This window comes from Silurus aristotelis (assembly GCF_946808225.1).
Source record: "Silurus aristotelis genome assembly, chromosome: 3".
Taxonomy (NCBI): Eukaryota; Metazoa; Chordata; class Actinopteri; order Siluriformes; family Siluridae; genus Silurus; species Silurus aristotelis.
In genome coordinates this window covers 34398717-34417939 of record NC_139576.1, presented here as the reverse complement: position 1 = coordinate 34417939, position 19223 = coordinate 34398717, and the positions used below count along the sequence as shown (strand labels likewise).

Below are 19223 nucleotides of genomic sequence, written 5' to 3'. Positions count from 1 at the left end.
ATGAGCAGTGCCTGGTTTTCTCCACACATACCGCTTAGAATTAAGGCCAAAAAGTTCTATCTTGGTCTCATCAGACCAGAGAATCTTATTTCTCACCTTCTTGGAGAACTCCATGCGGGTTTTCATGTGTCCTGCACTGAGGAGAGGCTTCCGTCGGGCCACTCTGCTATAAAGCCCCACTGGTGAAGGGCTGCAGTGATGGTTGACTTTCTACAACTTTCTCCCATCTCCCGACTGCATCTCTGGAGCTCAGCCACAATGATCTTTGGGTTCTTCTTTACCTCTCTCACCAAGGCTCTTCTCCCCCGATAGCTCAGTTTGGCCGGTCGGCCAGCTCTAGGAATGGTTCTGGTCGTCCCAAACGTCTTCCATTTGAGGATTATGGAGGCCACTGTGCTCTTAGGAACCTTAAGTGCAGCAAAAAAATTTTTGGAACCTTGGCCAGATCTGTGCCTTGCCACAATTCTGTCTCTGAGCTCTTCAGGCAGTTCCTTTGACCTTAATGATTCTCATTTGCTCTGACATGCATTGTGATCTGTAAGGTCTTATATAAACAGGTGTGTGGCTTTCCTAATCAAGTCCAATCAGTATAATCAAAAATTTCTGGACTCAAATGAAGGTGTAGAACCATCTCAAGGATGATCAGAAGAAATGGAGAGCACCTGAGTTAAATATATGAGTGTCACAGCAAAGGGTCTGAATACTTAGGACCATGTGATATTTCAGTTTTTCTTTTTTAATAAATCTGCAAAAAGGTCAACAATTCTGTGTTTTTCTGTCAGTATGGGGTGCTATGTGTACATTCATGAGGAAAAGAAATGAACTTAAATGATTTTAGCAAATGGCTGCAATATAACAAAGAGTGAAAAATTTAAGGGGGTCTGAATACTTTCCGTACCCACTGTAAATTAGCAAGTTTTCTTCTTAGAATAAGTTATATTTATATTGAGTTTGTAATCTGGCGTACCAGTGAAGATTTATTCTAGAAGGACTTCAGCCAACGTATAACGCATACATAATGGAGCTCTGGAAGATCCGACATCCAGCCACCCAACCATGAGTGAACATGAGATTGAGGAACGAGAGCATTCAAACATAACATATTGACTACAATGGTGCCAGGAAACCTGCTCAAATAAAAGCTTTGGTCATATCATGTTAGAGATACTGGGGTTTAAACCTTCTTGACTGGATAGTGGATAGTGTTCTCTTCTAATGGAGGCCACTGGGGACGGTTTTTATCAACACCTTTGGTGGTTCCATGAAATTCCGGAGTAAGAACGGGAGCTTTGAGGATGGATTTGGACTGTCGTTAATGTAAACAGTCTGCTACACTGACTCAGGACTACTTTTTTACTTCTGATCATCATCACTGACCCCACAACATCGTATATCTGCAATAAATGGACATTCGGTGCCACCCAGATGAGGATGGGTTCCTTCTTGAGTCTGGTTCCTCTCAAGGTTTCTTACTTATGCCATCTCGGGGAGTTTTTCCTTGTGTTGTGTCTCAAACTTTTTTCTTGGTTTTTAATTTTTAAATCACGTCAGTCAATAAAGCAATATGTGATTTTTATGTGTGTGAAATTGGGATCACGCTCCTTAAATGTTCAGTAGGATGCTGAAGTGATTTTTTTTTGTATAGCGCTTTTAACAATGAACATTGTCTCAAAGCAGCTTTACATAAAAATTAATATGTTCTTTATAAGTGTAAGTTTGTCCCTGATGAGTGAGCCGGTGGCCACTGTTTTAAGGAAAACCTCCCTGAGATGGCATAAGGAAGAAACATTATACTCAAGAGGGAATCCATCCTCATCTGGGTGGCACCGAATGTCCATTTATTACAGATAAACGATGCAAACGAAAGCAAACTGTAGTCCTGAGTCAGTGTAGCAGACTGTTGACATTAACTACAGTCCAAATCCATCCTCAAAGCTCCTGTTCTTAATCCATAAATTCATGGATTCCCAGGGCGTTGATGAGAAACCGTCCCCAGCTTCGGTGACAGGAAGACAACGCCATCCAGAGGCAGGCCGGGATGAAGGATCACTGCATTGAATTGATCAGTCCAAAAGAAAACGGATAAAAAGGGAAAACAAATATCAACATTCTCTTGTTCCTTTACAAAAACCTATACAGGAGAAGGAATGTCGTTTGTCTGAATAGTAATCTTTGGAAACTAGGGTCCAGATTAAATAAAGCCCTCTATAGAGCAAAATAAACCCTTAATAGCCTGGATAACTTGCACCATGTCAGGTATAGATACATAAACAGCCCCTGAGTTGTTTCCTTTTCCAGTGGTGAATTTCCTATGACTGATATTATGTGAATCAGTGTAATAAACAGTGAAGTTCAGCTCATTTTAATCTGCTATTAATAACATTCATAAATGTTTACCTTTAAAATATTAGTATCGGTATCGATTATAGTGGTATTGAAAAGTCTTGGTATCGCAGCGAGAATAAAAAAACAAGTGATACCGCTCATCCTGAAGGAATCGGCTCTTGAGTCAAATGATTCGACTCAGTAAAAAGAACCGGTGATTTCCACGTGTTTTCGAGTGCAGGTGAAGAGAAACATCATAATGGACTCCGCAGTGGTTTGTAATAATTGTGGCCTGCCCTATACGTTGTCCGGTAAATTTTTTATACGTTTCTAAATATTAAATAAAGTGTCTTCTCAGAATAAAGTAGAACATTAGCTGATATTTTGACCAAATGAAGACATTTAAAGTAACATGGACTGAAATGAGTTTGAGTGCAAGAACCAGGTTTGGTCTTCTAGCTAGTCTAAGGTTAGTCAAGTTCAGATGTCTGAGTTCTTTTAAATTATAAATAAATGGTTTATAAAAATATTTGCTGGTTCTAGAAATTTGGAGGCCCCAAAATGAAATTGAAGGCCCCTCTGCCTTAATACAAATATAATCTCTAATTATTTTATACAAAACATCTTGTGGGAACTTTTATATATTTACTTAAATATGCATATTTATTAAACATTAGCTAAGGTTAACACTAAAACAAAGATTCATATATATATATATATATATATATATATATATATATATATATATATATATATATATATATATTATATTTTTTTATTTTTTAATGCTTAGTCAAATTATATTTTAATATAATTTTTTTATATATTTTTTATTCTTATATTCTTTCATGTTTACAAGTTGGACGGTCGTAAAAAAACACCACTATATGTCGTACTCTGTATGAATGTGTATGTGACGAATAAAATTTTTAATTTGAAGTAGAAAAAAAGAATAGATGGAAGGTCTTCTGGACCAGCTCTTCTTCTTCTTCTCAAAAGTATTGTGTCACCTGCCCTCCTACTTTATGTAGTTCTTTTCCAAACTGTCACTACAAATCTCTCAACTGTCTTTAGATGGCGCTCTAATAAAATTTTGCATTTACTTCAAACTTCAAAACCCAAACCTGTTCCAGCACGGTGATTCCCCCTGAGCTCCTTGAAGATCTGGATGCTTTGGAGAGGAAGATTTTTCTGCTATAGAGCTCTGATCTCATCCCTACTGAACACCTTTGAGATGAATGTGAACGCTGACTGCACCCCAGGTCTCCTCACCTACATCAGTACCTGCCTTTCGTAACACCCTTGTGGCTGATGAACACAAATATCCATAAGCCCACTCCAAAATCTAGTGGAACATCTTCCCAGGAGAGCAAATTTGGGACTAAATGTGGAATTTGGTGACCCAATACTTTTGGTAATATAGTGTAGATCACATTATCTAACCAAATCAATAGCGGATGTGACGGAGACAAACCGCTACGCTTAAATTGTTTTTATTTAGTAAATACAACAGCACAATTTTATTTAAAAACTAAAACTCTGTTTTTGCCCTTGGTTTCTGTTCATTCCTGTGTACAGAGGAGGAGGAGGAGGTGGTGGTGGGGTGTAGGCTGCCCCATGTGCTCTTCTGCGGTCACATCTTCTGCACTGAGTGTCTCCATTCTCTGCAGTGTCCACAGGACAACGGCAACGTCCTGTCCCACATCATCTGTCCTGACTGCAAGGTGATTAACGTCCACAGCTACTTTTGTGGCCAACTCCGCCCCCTAACTCCCGTCCTCAGGTCTTGTCGACAACTCTGTCCTCGTCCTTTCTCCACACAGCCGGTGCTCTTGCTCAGTTTTTTTCAGAGGGTAGCAGATAAAGTGTGTTTAGATTGTCACCAAATGACTCCATAGACTGGAATTACTTGATTTATCATGACCATTGGCGTATTACAAATTGGTGTACCTCATGACGAAGGTTAATAAAAGTCATAAAACTGAATCAGATTGGAAAACAATGCATTGTTGGTTGACTGAAACGCACCAATGAAACCTTTAGAATAGCCTTTTACAATAGAGCGAATAGAGCACAATGCGATTGGTTACTGGGGAGCAGTCGTGCTCAGTGATTGGTCAATGTCAGAAATCACTAGACTTGGCCACAATGTATTGAGTAAAGCGGCCAAATGGGTGTTAAAAGTCAACAAATCGGGGGTCCATGTTGGTGTGATGATTTCAACATCAATGTGTGTACGCGTTGCCTGCTTGTTTCTGATTCGATGCGCATCGAATATTTGCCGTAGATGAGCTCTGAAATTGGGGAGGAAGGGGTGGATGGATTGCAAGTGGACAGCAGGATAGTTGGCCTTATCTACACATCCAAGATGAACTCCAAGAGAAGGTAAATCTTTTCTTAAAAGTCTTAAAGTAAATAATACATCCCCATAAAACTATAACATTCTGTATTTATGGTGAATGATTATGCTCTATGGGCGAGGCAGACACACCGCTCACAGAACGAGGGGTCGCGCGGCACGTTCGTCCCACGAGGAGATTGCTGGGGAGGTGATTCGATTCAAAAAATGATGTTTAAAAAGTGATGTTTAAACCAGGGTGAAGCTGAAATTCAATGGTGTGTACATGTGCAGGGTCCTGATGTGGGGAAACTTCTAAATGAAGCCCTCTGTAGAGCAAAAGAAAACCTGAAGAGCCTGGATAACCTGCACCAGGTAAGTTACATGAAAACCCTCTAACTTCTAGTGGTGAATTTCCCTCGATTCGAATTTGTCTTCTTTTGTGGCAAGTCTCTGTTTACAGGCATGCAGTCGCAGCTGAACAAAGAGAAGACGCGCGTCATAAAGGAAATCGACGAGTGCGTCGAGAAGGCGATCACCATACTGCAAAGGAGGTGCGCTGGTGACACTGAGAGGAAAATCGTCATGGAGTTGTTGCCGTTTTGCATACGACGTTCTCCGCTCTAGAATAGAATAGATACGAATACGTGGACCGTTACACCCCTAACATATATGTATATACACACATACATGCAGCTGTATTTTATGTCATGTAGACGCAATGCACTGGTATCTGATCTGAGCTGCCTAGAGGAGCTCTTCTCACCTGGGAGAGAGGAGTGTCAGAAACTGCAAGTGCGACGGAAAGAACTGCACACGGCCATCCAAAAAGCGCAACATGTTTGCCAGGTCCCATTGCTGGAGACGTACTGCCATCTGGACGAGGTGTGTATCATCGGTGCTTGATAGAACCAGTTAAAATGTTGTGGCCCGTATTTTTCTGGTGCCACTTTATAGTGAAGAGACACGAGTTTGGACTGTAGTGATACCTCTCCAAACCATATACTCAGCAGTACAAATAGTGATGTGACCAAATATACCAAAAATGATTTACAGACATGTGACGTAGAGGCGTAGAGTCTGTAGCATTAACAATCAGAAGATCCAGCTCAGGGATGCCTTAATAAAAGTCTAGTACAGGTTCTAGTAAAAACTAGAAACCAATGCTAGTAGGCTCATACCTAAACAGATTAGAAGAGCTATTTAAAGTGTATTTATTAGTAGGTGTAGAAGTGATTTTGGTGAGTGTGTTTTGATGTATGAATGTGAATTTATTTGCTCAGATTCTGGAGACTCTGCAGAGTCCTATGGACACCGAGTCATACGAGAGGAGCTGCCTCAGTCTACGATCAGGTCTTCGGTAGGTCTGGTCACTAAGCGTTACGTAATACATTACATATAAACTTTATATCGTATAAACCAGAGCTTGATTTTTACACCAACATCTCTTATACACTGTGTAATCGACTCTATGGAAAAGAGCTATTGAGACCTCTTCAGCCGTACTGTGGTTCTGCTCCAAGTTGTTCCCGCAAAGTCGGAGGCACAATTGTGTAGGATAGCTTTGGGAAAATCTCAACATCTTCAGCTCTGCTACCTCCAGCTCCACCTCCTGTCTTTTACTCAATGCCACTGTCTCGAAACCATACAACATCACAGGTCTCACCACAGTCCTCTAAACGTTCCCTTTCACTCTCGCAGATACTCTTCCATCACAAATCACTCCTGCTATCACTCTTCTCCACCCACTCCACCCTGCCTGCACGCTTTTCTCCACTCCTCTAACACACTCTCCATTTCTTTGCACTGTTGAGCCCAGGTACCTGAACTCCTCCACCTTCTCCAGGCTCTTCTCCACCTATTGTCTCCCTCAAAATAGTAGATATAATGAATGAAGTTGTTTTTCTATAGGTGCATTCTCCATGAAGACTACGTGAAAAGCTCCCTGGAGCTCAAAGATTCACCACCGTGAGTATGCATTTTGAATATTAAAATATTGAGGATTTGTTACATTTCACAACCAGAATGTGATTTGAGAGCTACAGTTGTTTGTTCGTCATGGCAGCGTGTGTGAGGAGACGGCCATCCCGGTCGCTGCAGTCAGGGCTAAGGGTTCATGGGAACGCAGAGGACACAGGGACGGTCCTCAAGCGCCCATCTTTCCTCGCACTTCATCCCGAAAACGCATCCCTCCTATAAGCCCTGATGTAATTATAGAGGAAATCATTGAGGAACCAGTTGCTGGTGGGGAGGAAGAAGTAAAAGGTCCGTATGTGCACGTGTCTGAACAGTTCATTGAGTATCTTGGGTTTAGTTGATGAGCTTTAATCAATCACCCGTTTCTACTCCCTCAGACCAAAAGCCCAAGCATCCACAGAGACAAAGGGTAGCAAGAAAGAATCGCAAAGCACCAACGGACAGGACCGCGTTCTCCCAAAGTAGTCAATCCATCGTTTTTTTTTTTTTTTTTTCTTCCAGTTTTCTTTTAATTGTTTCAAACCTGAAAAACGAACGTTGTGGTTTCCAGCATCGCAGGAGTTGGTTGCCGTAACCCACATAATCAACCCTTCGCATTTCTACGTGCGCTATGTGATGGAGCGCAAGGCGGGAGTCTTTCTGTCCAAAAAGATCAGCAGCATTTGCTCTGGAGTGCGTAGCCACTTCACCGGAATGGACCAAATCAAGACCGGTACGAATGTCAAGATTTTGATTGGAATAGCACGTTCATGTTTATTTATTGATTTATTTGTCTTACTATAATTAATTTCATAATGTGGATACGTTTTTTAACATGCATGAAAAAAAAAAGAGAGACAGAATCCGGGAAAGTTTGTGTGTAATTTGTGTGTGCGCGTGTGGATGTAGGAGCGTTGGTGTTTGTCAAACGGAAAGACAACGTCTGGTGTAGAGCAGAGGTGCACGAGTTGATCCAGAAAGGCTGTCTTGAGTGCGTGACTCAGTGCTCCGCTAGGGATGTTGCACACCTGGAAGTGTTCTTCCTTGATTATGGCTTCTCCGAAGGACTCACCATTTCTGGGTGAGCAGAGATTCTGCGTGTCTGGTTGTCAGTCTGGTCCACACCACGTGCCATTGATTCCTTTTAAATAGACTCATTTGCATATTGTTTTGTGCATACATGCATATGCACATGCATTTGCATATTGTGCTTAGACGCCTAAGTTGGTATGGGTTGCACACAGATTTGGTGAGTAAAGGTTTAGAAATTCTCCCATGGTAGACGTCGTTCACTGTGATCTCTTCCTCCCTCAAACCCCAACCCTCTCAGCGATGATCTTGCGGAGCTGAACGAACGTATGCGAAAAGCCGATTCTGCTGCTCAGGCAGACCTGCATCATTGGGCCCCTCAGGCAATTAGGTGTTCCCTTAAAGGCATCATTCCCTCAAACCTGGTAAGATATGAACGCTAGTGATCAAACCCCCCCCCCCCCCCCCCATGAGTTATTTTAAGTCCTTACATGTTTTTTAATAAGTGATGAATAAAAAAAAAAGTGCTTTAAAATGCAGCTTTGTGAAATAACCTTTCAGCCAGAATGCTGCCATTGGATACAGGTGTTCCCTAATGAACTGCTCGAGTAAGTGTGTTTCTTTAATGCGTTGCAGGTAAAAGGTTGGTGCAGGGAAGCATCCGAAGAGATGAAGCACGTGATCGACTCAAGTGTTGTGAAGATGCAAGTGCTCGGAGAAGAGAGAGACACGCTGCTGGTGGATCTGAAGAAAATATCGATGAACACTACGCTTTCTCTGAGCGAACACCTTGTGTTTATGGAACTCGCCAGGCAGGATACGTTACCGTAAAGCTTGAGATCACTCACAAAATATCGTCCAATTATTATTAAACATTGTGCGTGTGTGTGTGTGTGTGTGTGTGTGTGTGTGTGTGTGTGTGTGTGTGTGTGTGTGTGTGTGTGTGTGTGTGTGTTATGGCAGGTTCTATTTTCCCCAGTTGGCCCCTGGAGGCAGTAAGACACTGCAGTTTTACCAACCTGTGTACCCCGTACTGAACACTGAGCTGAACGCTGTGGTCTCCCACGTAAACACGCCGTCCGACTTTTACATACAGCTTGTGAGTTGACTGCACATGACACTTTTTAAAGTTCTCATGGGGGACGTAAAAGATCTGAACATCCACAACTTCTTTTTCTTCTTCTTTCAAAGCAAAAAGCTCAAACTGGGAGTGATTTTACCAACAAAAAAAATAAAAAATAAAAAATTTAAAAAAAAGAAAGAAAGAAAGGAAGACTGTCATTAAAAGCCATGCTTAGCCAAATGATGTTTTTAATAAAATTATTTACAATTGAATTTTAGTAATTTTAGAATGTTGGAAACTTTTTATTTTGTGTTTTGTGTTTTAATTTTTTATTAAAAAAATTACCAAATTTAGCTCAAAGCACTATTCTGTCTGGAAACTGTAGATATTAAGTCTGATTTCTTTTTCTTTACTTTTATGTATTGAATCGAAGGTGGACAATATGGAGTTCCTGCTACTAAACACACAACTGCAGAACTGTTATGGGCTTCCTGGAGCTGAAAGTGACCTTCAGATCTACTCCCCTGTTCTGTCTCAGGCATGTGTTGCCCTCTATGACAACAAGGACTGGTGCAGGGCTCAAGTCACAGGTGTGTGTGTTTGAGTGCGAGATTCAGTGTTCACTCATCTCCTGAATGTTTCTTGTGTTAACTGGTCTGGAGTCTGATTGTCAGGTTTCCCTGGTGGACGGATGGTGGAAGTGCAGTATGTAGATTTCGGCAACACTGAAACTCTGTCTGTTAAAGACCTCAGACAGATAAAGGACGAGTTTTTCGCACTGCCGGCCATGGTGAGAATCCTGTATGAGATTAGAGATAAACAGTAACGCTAGCTTTATGATCAGCTGTCTGTTTGAATTTCTTTTCCTCAGGCGCTGTGGTGTTCTTTGGATAGCGTTATGAGCGTGGGAAGAGCCTGGAGCGAGGAGAGCATTAACGTTTTCCGTGAACTTACAGACCAGAAATTGGTCACTGTAGTCGCCAAAAGTGAGTAGACATGCGTTTTTATTCACTTTCTTTACCATTTCATCCATTCGGGTTTGTTTTTCAGAACTCGGGTCCAGTACCGTGGCTATGCCGGTACGTTTGTATGAGGTCACCGAGGATTCTACCGCACGCCAATCATGCATTGGAGACTACTTGGTCAAAAGCGGACTGGCTTCGCTAAGAACAGAGTATTTGCGATATTTGTCTCGAGTTTTTTTTCCCCATTGAAAGCGTCTACACAGTAATTCACTTATAGATTAATTATACCTTCCGCTCTAGAGTCTCACTTAAGAAACCTCTCCCACTGGAGGATACAGTTTGGGATCCCCCCCTGGCGGAAGAGGAACCATCTCAGAGCGAGCCGACGCTTCCTACCGGTGACCCTTCAGCACTTCAGTCCAGTTTGACCCTACCTGCTGTTCTGAAGGATGTGAAAGTCAGGGTTACCCATGTGACCGCCCCTGGAAATATATTTGTGCAGCTGCTACAGTATGACCCTCACCTAAAGAGGTAGAACAAATCGAATAAAATGATTATCTTGATCAACATTTATCAACTGTCTCCAGAACCACTGTATATTTTTACCAATGTACATAGTAAACAACCAGTAGGTTCCCTGGTGGTCTAGTGGTTAGGATGCGGCGCTCTCACCGCTGCGGCCCGGGTTCAATCCCCGGTCAGGGAACCGACCTCAGCCATTAGGGTTGCACAAGCATTAGTGCCGGTCCCAAGCCCGGATAAATTGGGAGGGTTGCGTTAGGAAGGGCATCCGGCGTAAAAACGTGCCAAATCAAACATGCGGATGATCCGCTGTGGCGACCCCTATTGGGAGAAACCGAAAGAAAGTATATACATAGTAAACAACCAGTAAGTCAGATTCTATTTCCGCTATACGCCAGGATTCACGACTTGCTGAAAAACGAGTATTCCAAATCCGAACCACAGGAGATCGTTTGGAAAGCGGAGATGTCCTGCGCTGCTAATGTCAACGGTGTTTGGGAGAGAGGAAAAGTGTGCAGCGTGTCCTCAAGCGACGTCGCAGAGGTAAGACGAGAAACGCACTTGTGCCATGCATTTTTAGTGAGTAAACCATGAAAAGGGTTTCTGCTCGTGTCTTGTTCAATTGTTGTAGCTGCTGCCGAAGGTGCTTCAACGAGGTACTGAGTAAAAGGTCTGAATACTTATGCGCATGTGCTTTCAGTGTTTTGTTTTGTGCTTTTTAGGAAAAAATTTACGCGAAATGATTGTAGGAAACGCTGTGAATGTCTTAAATAATGTAAATAAAAAAGTTTTCTAATCACGTATTAAACAACAATTGCAAACACAGCACAGTTTTATCCACAAAAAAAAGTGGGGCATACCGTATTTTCCGGACTATAAGCCGCTACTTTTTTCCCACGCTTTGAACCACGCGGCTTATATATAAATTTTTCCGGGGTTTTTCCCGGTTTCACAAACTTCAATCCAAAAATCTGAGCCCCATAACATTAGACCAATGAAATTGCTGATTGGGTTCAGGTGAACCAATGAAACTCTTTATATTAAATCAGATGCGCTCCCACTGAATCGGGCCGCACCACATCATAAATATGGATGATGTTCCTCTGACGTTTGACCTGCCGCTCACTCGGACTGTCTACAGGAAATGCGAATCATTCATCACGCGGCTCAGGTGCGGCTTATATTTGGGTGCGTTAAATAGTCCGGAAATTACGGTAATTATTGGCACCCTTTAAGTCAATCCATTGTCTTACCTCCCTGTGCCAAAACAACTCTGAGTCTTCAATAATCCCTGATGGGGTTAAAGAATAAAAGGCAAGCAATCTGTGGTCATTTCTCCAAACAGAATATCTCCCACTTTTTGAGGGTCCAGGCTGGTGGATCCTTCTTCCTCGCTTCACCCTGCTTGGTCTTTTTCTCTTTTTTACGGGTTCAAGACGGAAGGCTGGGATGGCCATGGCTGGAATTTTTGATTTTGTATTTATGTAGATCCACAAAAAAAACAAAATGTAGATGCACATTTATTTGAGTCTGGAATGAAAAACTGTTTGAATGTGCACGAACAATTCTGCAGGTTCTGCGCTGTGACTTTGGAAATAAAGTGAAGGTCGACGTGAGTGACCTGAGACCTCTTCTCCTGGACTTGATTGGCTCTTTTTTGCTCGAGTGTCGCCTCACTGATATAAGGTATATAAAAGAACGGGGCGTTGTTAGTGATTCTATTCTATTTTGTTTCTCTTTGACTTTTCTCACTTGTCTACTCCTCCTTTAGACCAGCTGGTGGTTGCTCCTCCTGGACAGCTACAGCGTGTGACTTCATTTCCTACTACCTCAGCGGTGCCATGGCTTTGATGACCATTAAGGTGATCACGTGACCGACATTAAGTTGCTATATTTGAGTACTAAAAATGTAGCCTTTCCCTGGTTTACCTGCATGTCTGTGTTTTGGGGATGCCTGCAGGAGCCTTCGTCTGTCAGACCAGTACCCGTTTCTTTGTCGTGCTCAAACAAAGCAGGCCAGAATGTCAGCATCGCGGATTTCCTCGTCTCTGAGGGTCTCGCGCTGAGAGACAGAAGTGTCGAGTACAACAACTTTTCCTGTTTTAAATGAATTGGCCCCACTCTCCTGTTTCTCCGCCTCATTTTTCTGTTCTTTCAGACCTGCACCCATAGCAGACCCTGACACATCTGATGACCTTGGTTGTTCATCAAGTGAGATTGCGTCCTTGGAAGAGTGTAAAAAGAGCAATACATCGTCGGCTCCCTCTCACACGCATGTGCCCAAACCTGCCCCACGCAGGACTCCTCCTCCAGAAAATGTGAGTACCCAGGCCTACCTACCACCAGAGCTGCCCCCCTGTGGGGACATACACATGAGCATCTCTGCTGTCTCTGACGATGGAGTCATCTATGCGATGACACTAAACGCCGGTAAGTTGTGGGTTTACAATTTTAAGAGCAATGGTTTTATGCGCTTTTTGGAGAACTAATCTAATAACGTATATGTTGTACTCGAACCTTGTTATTTATTTTGGCACGGTTGAGCAGTGTGCAAGTTCGAGCGCTTGCAGGAGCAGCTCCAGCAGCACATTAAGACCTTGCCCAGGCAGAAGCACTATAACTGGAAGAACGTTCTGGGATGCGCCGTCATGGGCTCCGACATGCTCTGGTACCGTGGAGAAGTCCAGGAAGTTATCGGAGGCTATGTGAAGGTTCAGATTTCCCATTCTAGACAAGAAATGATTGAGGGTCTGATAATCAGTGCACCGTCCCCAAGACTTTGTTGGATTATTTGATGACTATTTTGATTCTAGGTACGATATGTAGATCAGGGGGTTGAGGAGAACATTCCAGTGTGCCACGTGTATCCAGTGGTGCTTTGTGAGAATGTTCCTCAGCTGTGCATGCCGTGCCGGATAAGTGGAGTGTGCCCGGTCAGCAGGTTTTATTTATTTCTGCATTTTATTTTTAATATAGAAGAAAGTATTTGCTTCTCACCTCATCTGTGCTGTGTGTAACTGGATGCAGGTGGGGGACTCGTGGCAGTGGGACGCAGTGGCGCTCATGAAAGAGTCGCTGCTTGGCCGCGTAGTCAGTGTGCACGTGATTGTACGTCCGGATTCTCAAACACAAATACATTCCTCATTCCCCAGTTCACGACTTGTGCCTTTTCTCAGGAGCTGCCGGAGGATCCACACGGCTTGGTTAATGTGGAAATGATACTGGATGGGATGCCTCTAAGCAGAATCATGTTGCACCACCAGCACGCCACGTTCAACCTGCCGATCGGCAGCCCCGAGGTCTGATACGGTCACGGGATGTGAATCCTTTTAGGTCAAAATAGAATTATTATTATTTTTATTTTTTTTAACATTGTGTTTGTATTGAAGGATTGTGTGGTGAAACCTCCAGTGCCTGATTTGGATGACTGGGACCTGAATACAGAGGTGAATCTGCCATGCTTCCGTCATTTATTCAGAGTGATCAAAGTCTGCATTTAGTGTATAGGTTTATAATACGGGATCAAAGAAACGGGTACGATGAGATCAGTCATGTGACGATGCTACAATTATACAGCAGTTTATGTTGTGCATGTTTGAGGCTCTGTCTGTGGTTTAGGGCTGCAACTAACAATTATTTTGATAATCAATTAATCACACGTTTAATTAAGACGAATTTTTAGCGATTGATCGAATAAAAAAAAAAAAAACGGAATAAGCTGTTTTGCTTATTATAACTATATAGAGACCTAATGCAGGGTATTTGTGTATAAAAGTAGACTTTTATGCATAAAAAAATGCTAAAGATATTGCACGAGATTCGAACTGCGGTTTAACGGTAAATTACTGTAATTGCAGGTGGCAAATTGACAACCGTGCTTTAAAAGAAAATACAGACATTTTGTTCAGTCGTGAAGATATAAGCATCTAGTATATAATGAATTGAAATTTTTTGTATGCTAATTAAATATGCGCATAAATGAAATATGCAAAAACGAGCATTTGGACGTAGGAAAGTAAGTATTATGTTAATGAAACGGCGAAACGCAGCAAGCTAACAGGCCGGATTCAAGAAAAGGAAAAAAATATGCTGTACAAATGCAGAAGCGTTCCCTGAAAACCACGGAAGCTCTGATGCTTTATAATAATGTGGTTGGTCATCGGTCATATGTTTCTCTGTAACCAAAACGTCAGCAAAAGATGAGAGTTTCGTATGAACACGTACACGCTAACAAACAAATATGCAGGTTAATTAGAAGGACCCAATTATTAGGGATTAATGCTCTACAAACTATAAAATACTGGTTGGAAACAGAAGAAAAAAAAAGACAAACCTGGAATGCTTTTTAGTTTGATGCTAAATTGCGTGATCTCCGATTTTCCAACAGGGTTTGGAGGAACCTCAGGCCATTTTAGACATCTACACTGACCACAAACTTCCAGACATAGGGAAGTCCTGCTGGGTCAAAATCAAACACATTCGCACCCCTAACGAGGTAATACGTGGACCCCGTCACAGATATTATGTAAGTGTTGATGCAATAATGTTCCTCATTCATGCTGTGGGTCTCTTACAGGTTTTTTTGAGTGTCATAGATACACCAGGTTGTGACCAGGAGTCTCTGGACGAAGCTTTGGGTCGAGTGAACAGGGACATTGATGATTTGCCCTTGCTGAAAGATTTCCCTTTTGGTACATTAGCGGTCATGATTTTTACACGGTATTTTGACCTATAGTGCACTTTGTGAGATTGGAGCGTGTGTGTTTGTGTTGTTTATTTTAAAGAGGCCCCTTGTTTAGCCGAGTACAGTGATGGAAAATTTTACCGTGCAAAGCTTCTGGGCTTTTCTGAGCTCAACCCCAGCACCCGGCTTCTTGTGAGACATGTGGACTTCGGCTCTGATGACATTTTGCCACTAAGCAAGTACGGAGTTTTTAATCACACTTTTTAAACACACAATTTCCAGACAGAATTTCGAATATTCTGCTTGATTTCATAAAATGCCAATATGCACTTTAGTGTTACTTTTTAAAAAAAGGACCATTCGTCCATCTGTGGCAGATTACGTTGTCTTCCCAAGACTCTGCTCCGTTACCCGTGTGAGGCGGTGTGTGTTCAGCTGGCAGGGTTCAAGCCCTCGCATCTGTGTCAAGAGTCAGCACGCATTCCCTACCGACCGGAGTGGAGCATGAAGGCTATGATGGAGATGATCGACCTGCTTCATGGAAAACTGCGCGCTGTGCTTACGGTATGCGCACAGGTGTAATGTTTGTATTTTTTTCTTGAACATACATTACAGATACACCCGTTATGTTTTGATGTGACTGAGGTAGAAAGTTTTTAGGTTATACATCCATAAAAATCCACCTGGCTTGTCACATAATACCTCTGGTGAAGCATGGTGGTGGCTGCATCACAGTGCTAATTTGCTTTAGCTGGGACTTGGACTCTAGTCAACACCAAGTGTATATGTGTGTATATAATATAATATAGTGGTACCTCGGGTTTCGAATTGATTTCGTTCCTGAACACCATTCACACCCTGAAAAATGTGTATACCGATACGAATTTCCACACGAGGAATAATACAAATATTCATATAAAAAAAAACAAAAAAACAATATGGACTTATTCATTATTTAATAATGGTGCCTTAACATCTACTTTCCCACAAGATGACGTTCGGAAGGAGAATCTCCACTACGATATAACGGTGTATACGAAACTGTTCAGTAACGACTACTGTACTGTAGCATAAACAAAACGAAGACGACGCTATCACAACGAATTCAAGACGCTAAGTAAACTTTCGGAGGCGGGAAAGCGCCCAGGGTCACGTGACGGAAGACCCAACGTCTCCCCCTTCAAAATTCGGCTGCGAGTTTTGAGTCATTCGTAACCCGTATTTTTATGCGTAAACGTGTGTATATATATATATATATATATATATAATTATTTTATTTATACAACTGAGCAATTGAGGCTCAACAGCCTGGTTTAAGGACCAGCAGCTTGACAGCACTAGGATTTGAACTCAAGACATTTTGTTCAGAAGTACAGTTGGCATTCACTGGCGCACAATTTTTATTGTATTAGTAAAGCTGTAGTTTACCCCAAAATACAAAGTGGCGATTCGCAATTAATTGTGCACTTTTTAGTTTGTGCACACAAACTAATTCTTTATCGTCCCTTTTTCTATCGGAAACTCTCCCGCATTACAAAACCAATTATCGCGTAGCAACTCGAACCCGGTTGAAATAAACGTGTTGCTACCGTTGTTTCAGGCTGTAGAGCCACACCCGACTGTGATGCTGTACAACGCAGATGGAACTTTGGTCCACACTCCTCTAGTGGAGAAAGGCCTGGCTGATTATGAATGAGGAAACAGAATAAAGTAAGTACACGCTATTATTATATTTAATATTTTACGTAAAGCTCGTAGGAACGCCAGTGTCTAATAAAGTTCATTCATCCGTTCTGTCTGTTTTACAGGTTGCACTGCGGAGCACCTGCAGGAAGGGAGTTTTTTTTTATGTTCTTTTGCTGTCGAGTTTGTTTTGACGAAGACGTTCGAAGTTTCGGAACGCTTTTATATTTTCGGTTCGCATTTTAGTTCGTACGGCCAGATAAAGGAAAAATGCCTACAATTTAACGGATACACAAACCATCCAGGTCCGTTTAAGTAGCTGGAGTTGATGCTATCCATCAAAAGTCTCAGTATGGAGGGAAAAAAAACGAATTCAATTTAAATAATTGTTAAATATTATTTAACACTTAGTTTAACACTTGGTTGCATCTGAAAATTAGTCATTGTGCAAAGCTTTGCATTCATGAAGATGCTAATTAGAATTGATTTGCACTTTCAATTACAAGACCGTTACAATTCGAATCGTAACGTAATAGTTTTGTTTGCTCCGATTACCTTTTGCTTGAGGGTAATGGTCTCAATTTGCCGTCTCCTTCTGGCGAGCTCTACCAGAAAACGATGGGCATTTCCGTAGGCCAATTATTTTTTTTTTTCCTTCGAAAGACATAAAGGGGACATTTGGTGATTGAATGTTCAGTCCTCTGTTACAGTATTGATCCTGTATTTGTGTTTATTGATTGTGATTTTGTTCTTGTTACAAAACAAGTAAATTCCTGCTGTGTTTCAACATCAGACTCTTTTATTCCCAGACCGAAACAAAATGTTTTCCCCTCCGCATAATTTTTGTACCAATATTATGTCCAATATTAAGGTATTGATTAATGGTATTGTTTATTCTGATGCAGGCTGACAGAAAAAGATTACAATTTAAATGTATATATCATAGAAGTTGGAATAAATCAGCTTTCCAAATGGTCACCTGCTTCCCTAAAGGTAGAGATAAAAAAAGATAAAATGAGGAAAAGGAGGAGGAAGATCTGGCAACCAAAACAAAAATATTTTGCAACCATAAATTAAAAACTTCTTGTTCTTTTTTGTTGAATGTGTGTGGAACATATAAAGCACCTACTCAGCACTACCACCCCTCACCAAGATCTCTGCTCCTACAGTCTTCTATAACATTACATACATTACTTTTACATAATGCTTGATGAGGTTGGAGGTTGGATCTATGATGAAAGACTTTCCTGGTTCGATTCTTACCTCTAGTTCCATATTGAACATTATAAGAAGTTTTAAAAAACAGAACAATAAAAGCTCATTAAAATTGGTTGCTGGTAAATCATGGTATATCAGTGGTGCAGGTGTTGGAGGTGTGGTTCTTGTACCTGTCACTTCTCATAGACTTCGAGTAACTGAGAGAATGTTCAGGAAGGAGAAGTTTTTACCCTCTACCATCATGATCTAAGAGAAAACAGTGGTCTCTTAACTATAGAAAAACCAAGAGTCCAATAGGCAAAGCCTTGTTTGCCACCCCTCTGGTAGTGTAGTGGTTAGTAATGCGGCCTCTCCTATCTGACTCACCCGGTTCAATTCCTAAGCTATCCTTAAAATTTTTTTAAAAGTTTTATAAAAGAACCAAAGAAGGTCCTAAAAAAGGTCCTAAAAATCAGGTTCTTGCAGGAGATCCTGTGGCTCAATTGGAAGAGCTTTACCTCTGGGTTGAGAGGTTGCCGGTTCAAACCCCGGCCAGGGCTCAAAGTTAAGAGTGTGGAAGGTTCCAGTGACTGTAGTGAGGAAGGTGTCAGGAATGGCTGCGTGGAAGGTCGGATGTGGACGGTTTCGGAGGGTGTATCCTGAAGCAGGGGGGCAATATCCGGGCATCTGCCCCCCCGGTGTCTGAGAAGCTGAAAACAGGGGGTTATGAAGCAAAAACGTCCAAAAAAGTATCGACTTAGTTTTGCATATATAGGGAAAAAATTCTGCCAAAAACCTATCACCCTCACTTTCTCTGAGGCTGTGAAGCAGCAGGTCTTCACAGCCTTTGTTTACAGTCACCCACTCCATTGCTCACCACACACTAATTTCCAGACAACTTACCCAGTGTGGGGACAAGCCAGATTCAAACCAGCAACCTCTGAGCTCAGAGGCAAGGCTTTTACCACAAAGCCATCAAGTCCCACAACTCACCTTCTTTTTTTGGGGGGTTTATCCTTCGTTTCATGCTTCAAAGCAAGAAATTCAGACCAGAAAGAAACACAGAAAGCAGGATTCGAACCCTGAACCCCACCAACAGCAAATTGCCAGTCTTAACCCACTGAACCATCTGGAAGGACAGGCTATAGCAATTGTTTAGAGAAGGTCTATCTTTTCTTTCAAACCATCAACACAAGAATATAATGCTAAAGACAGACTTGGGAAGCAAACCCACATCGTGACTAGCAGGGACAAGGCAGGGACAAGGCAGGATTTGAACCCTGATTCGTGCCATTAGCGAGGCACCAGCACTAACCCACTGAACCATCAGGAAGGACAAGCTGGAAAGCTTGTTTAGAGCAGGTCAATCTTTCTTTTTAACCCATCAAAACAAGAATATGAAGATGTAGGAATCAGGAATTTAACCTACCTCATGACTAGCAAACAGAGAGCCAGGTTTGA

General features: G+C 41.9%; 1 protein-coding gene across 1 annotated transcript; it reads left to right on the top strand.

Moving 5' to 3' along the window:
* The first annotated feature begins 2542 nt into the window (after window positions 1-2542).
* Window positions 2543-17352, top strand: rnf17 (ring finger protein 17). Its single transcript, XM_083537852.1, has 37 exons — window positions 2543-2636; window positions 3904-4049; window positions 4613-4711; window positions 4803-4874; window positions 4958-5038; window positions 5114-5217; window positions 5380-5548; window positions 5947-6023; window positions 6575-6631; window positions 6729-6928; window positions 7018-7104; window positions 7191-7352; window positions 7529-7700; window positions 7950-8073; window positions 8285-8460; window positions 8612-8747; window positions 9145-9301; window positions 9386-9501; window positions 9583-9697; window positions 9762-9885; window positions 9977-10207; window positions 10597-10741; window positions 11772-11884; window positions 11970-12060; window positions 12159-12280; window positions 12357-12628; window positions 12746-12909; window positions 13012-13131; window positions 13226-13306; window positions 13375-13497; window positions 13588-13644; window positions 14586-14693; window positions 14775-14889; window positions 14983-15121; window positions 15260-15446; window positions 16483-16592; window positions 16691-17352. The coding sequence occupies exons 1-36, from the start codon at window positions 2585-2587 to the stop codon at window positions 16576-16578; spliced, it is 4590 nt and encodes a 1529-aa protein (XP_083393978.1). The 5' UTR covers window positions 2543-2584; the 3' UTR covers window positions 16579-16592; window positions 16691-17352.
* Window positions 17353-19223: the final 1871 nt, after the last annotated feature.

Excerpts from the sequence above, each read along its gene's own strand:
- rnf17 (XM_083537852.1), top strand. The coding sequence starts at position 2,585 with ATGGACTCCGCAGTGGTTTGTAATAATTGTGGCCTGCCCTATACGTTG. Across the intron at positions 9,502-9,582 it reads TTTTCGCACTGCCGGCCATG|GCGCTGTGGTGTTCTTTGGA; the intron begins GTGAGAATCCTG and ends TCTTTTCCTCAG. Across the intron at positions 12,061-12,158 it reads TGGCTTTGATGACCATTAAG|GAGCCTTCGTCTGTCAGACC; the intron begins GTGATCACGTGA and ends GGATGCCTGCAG.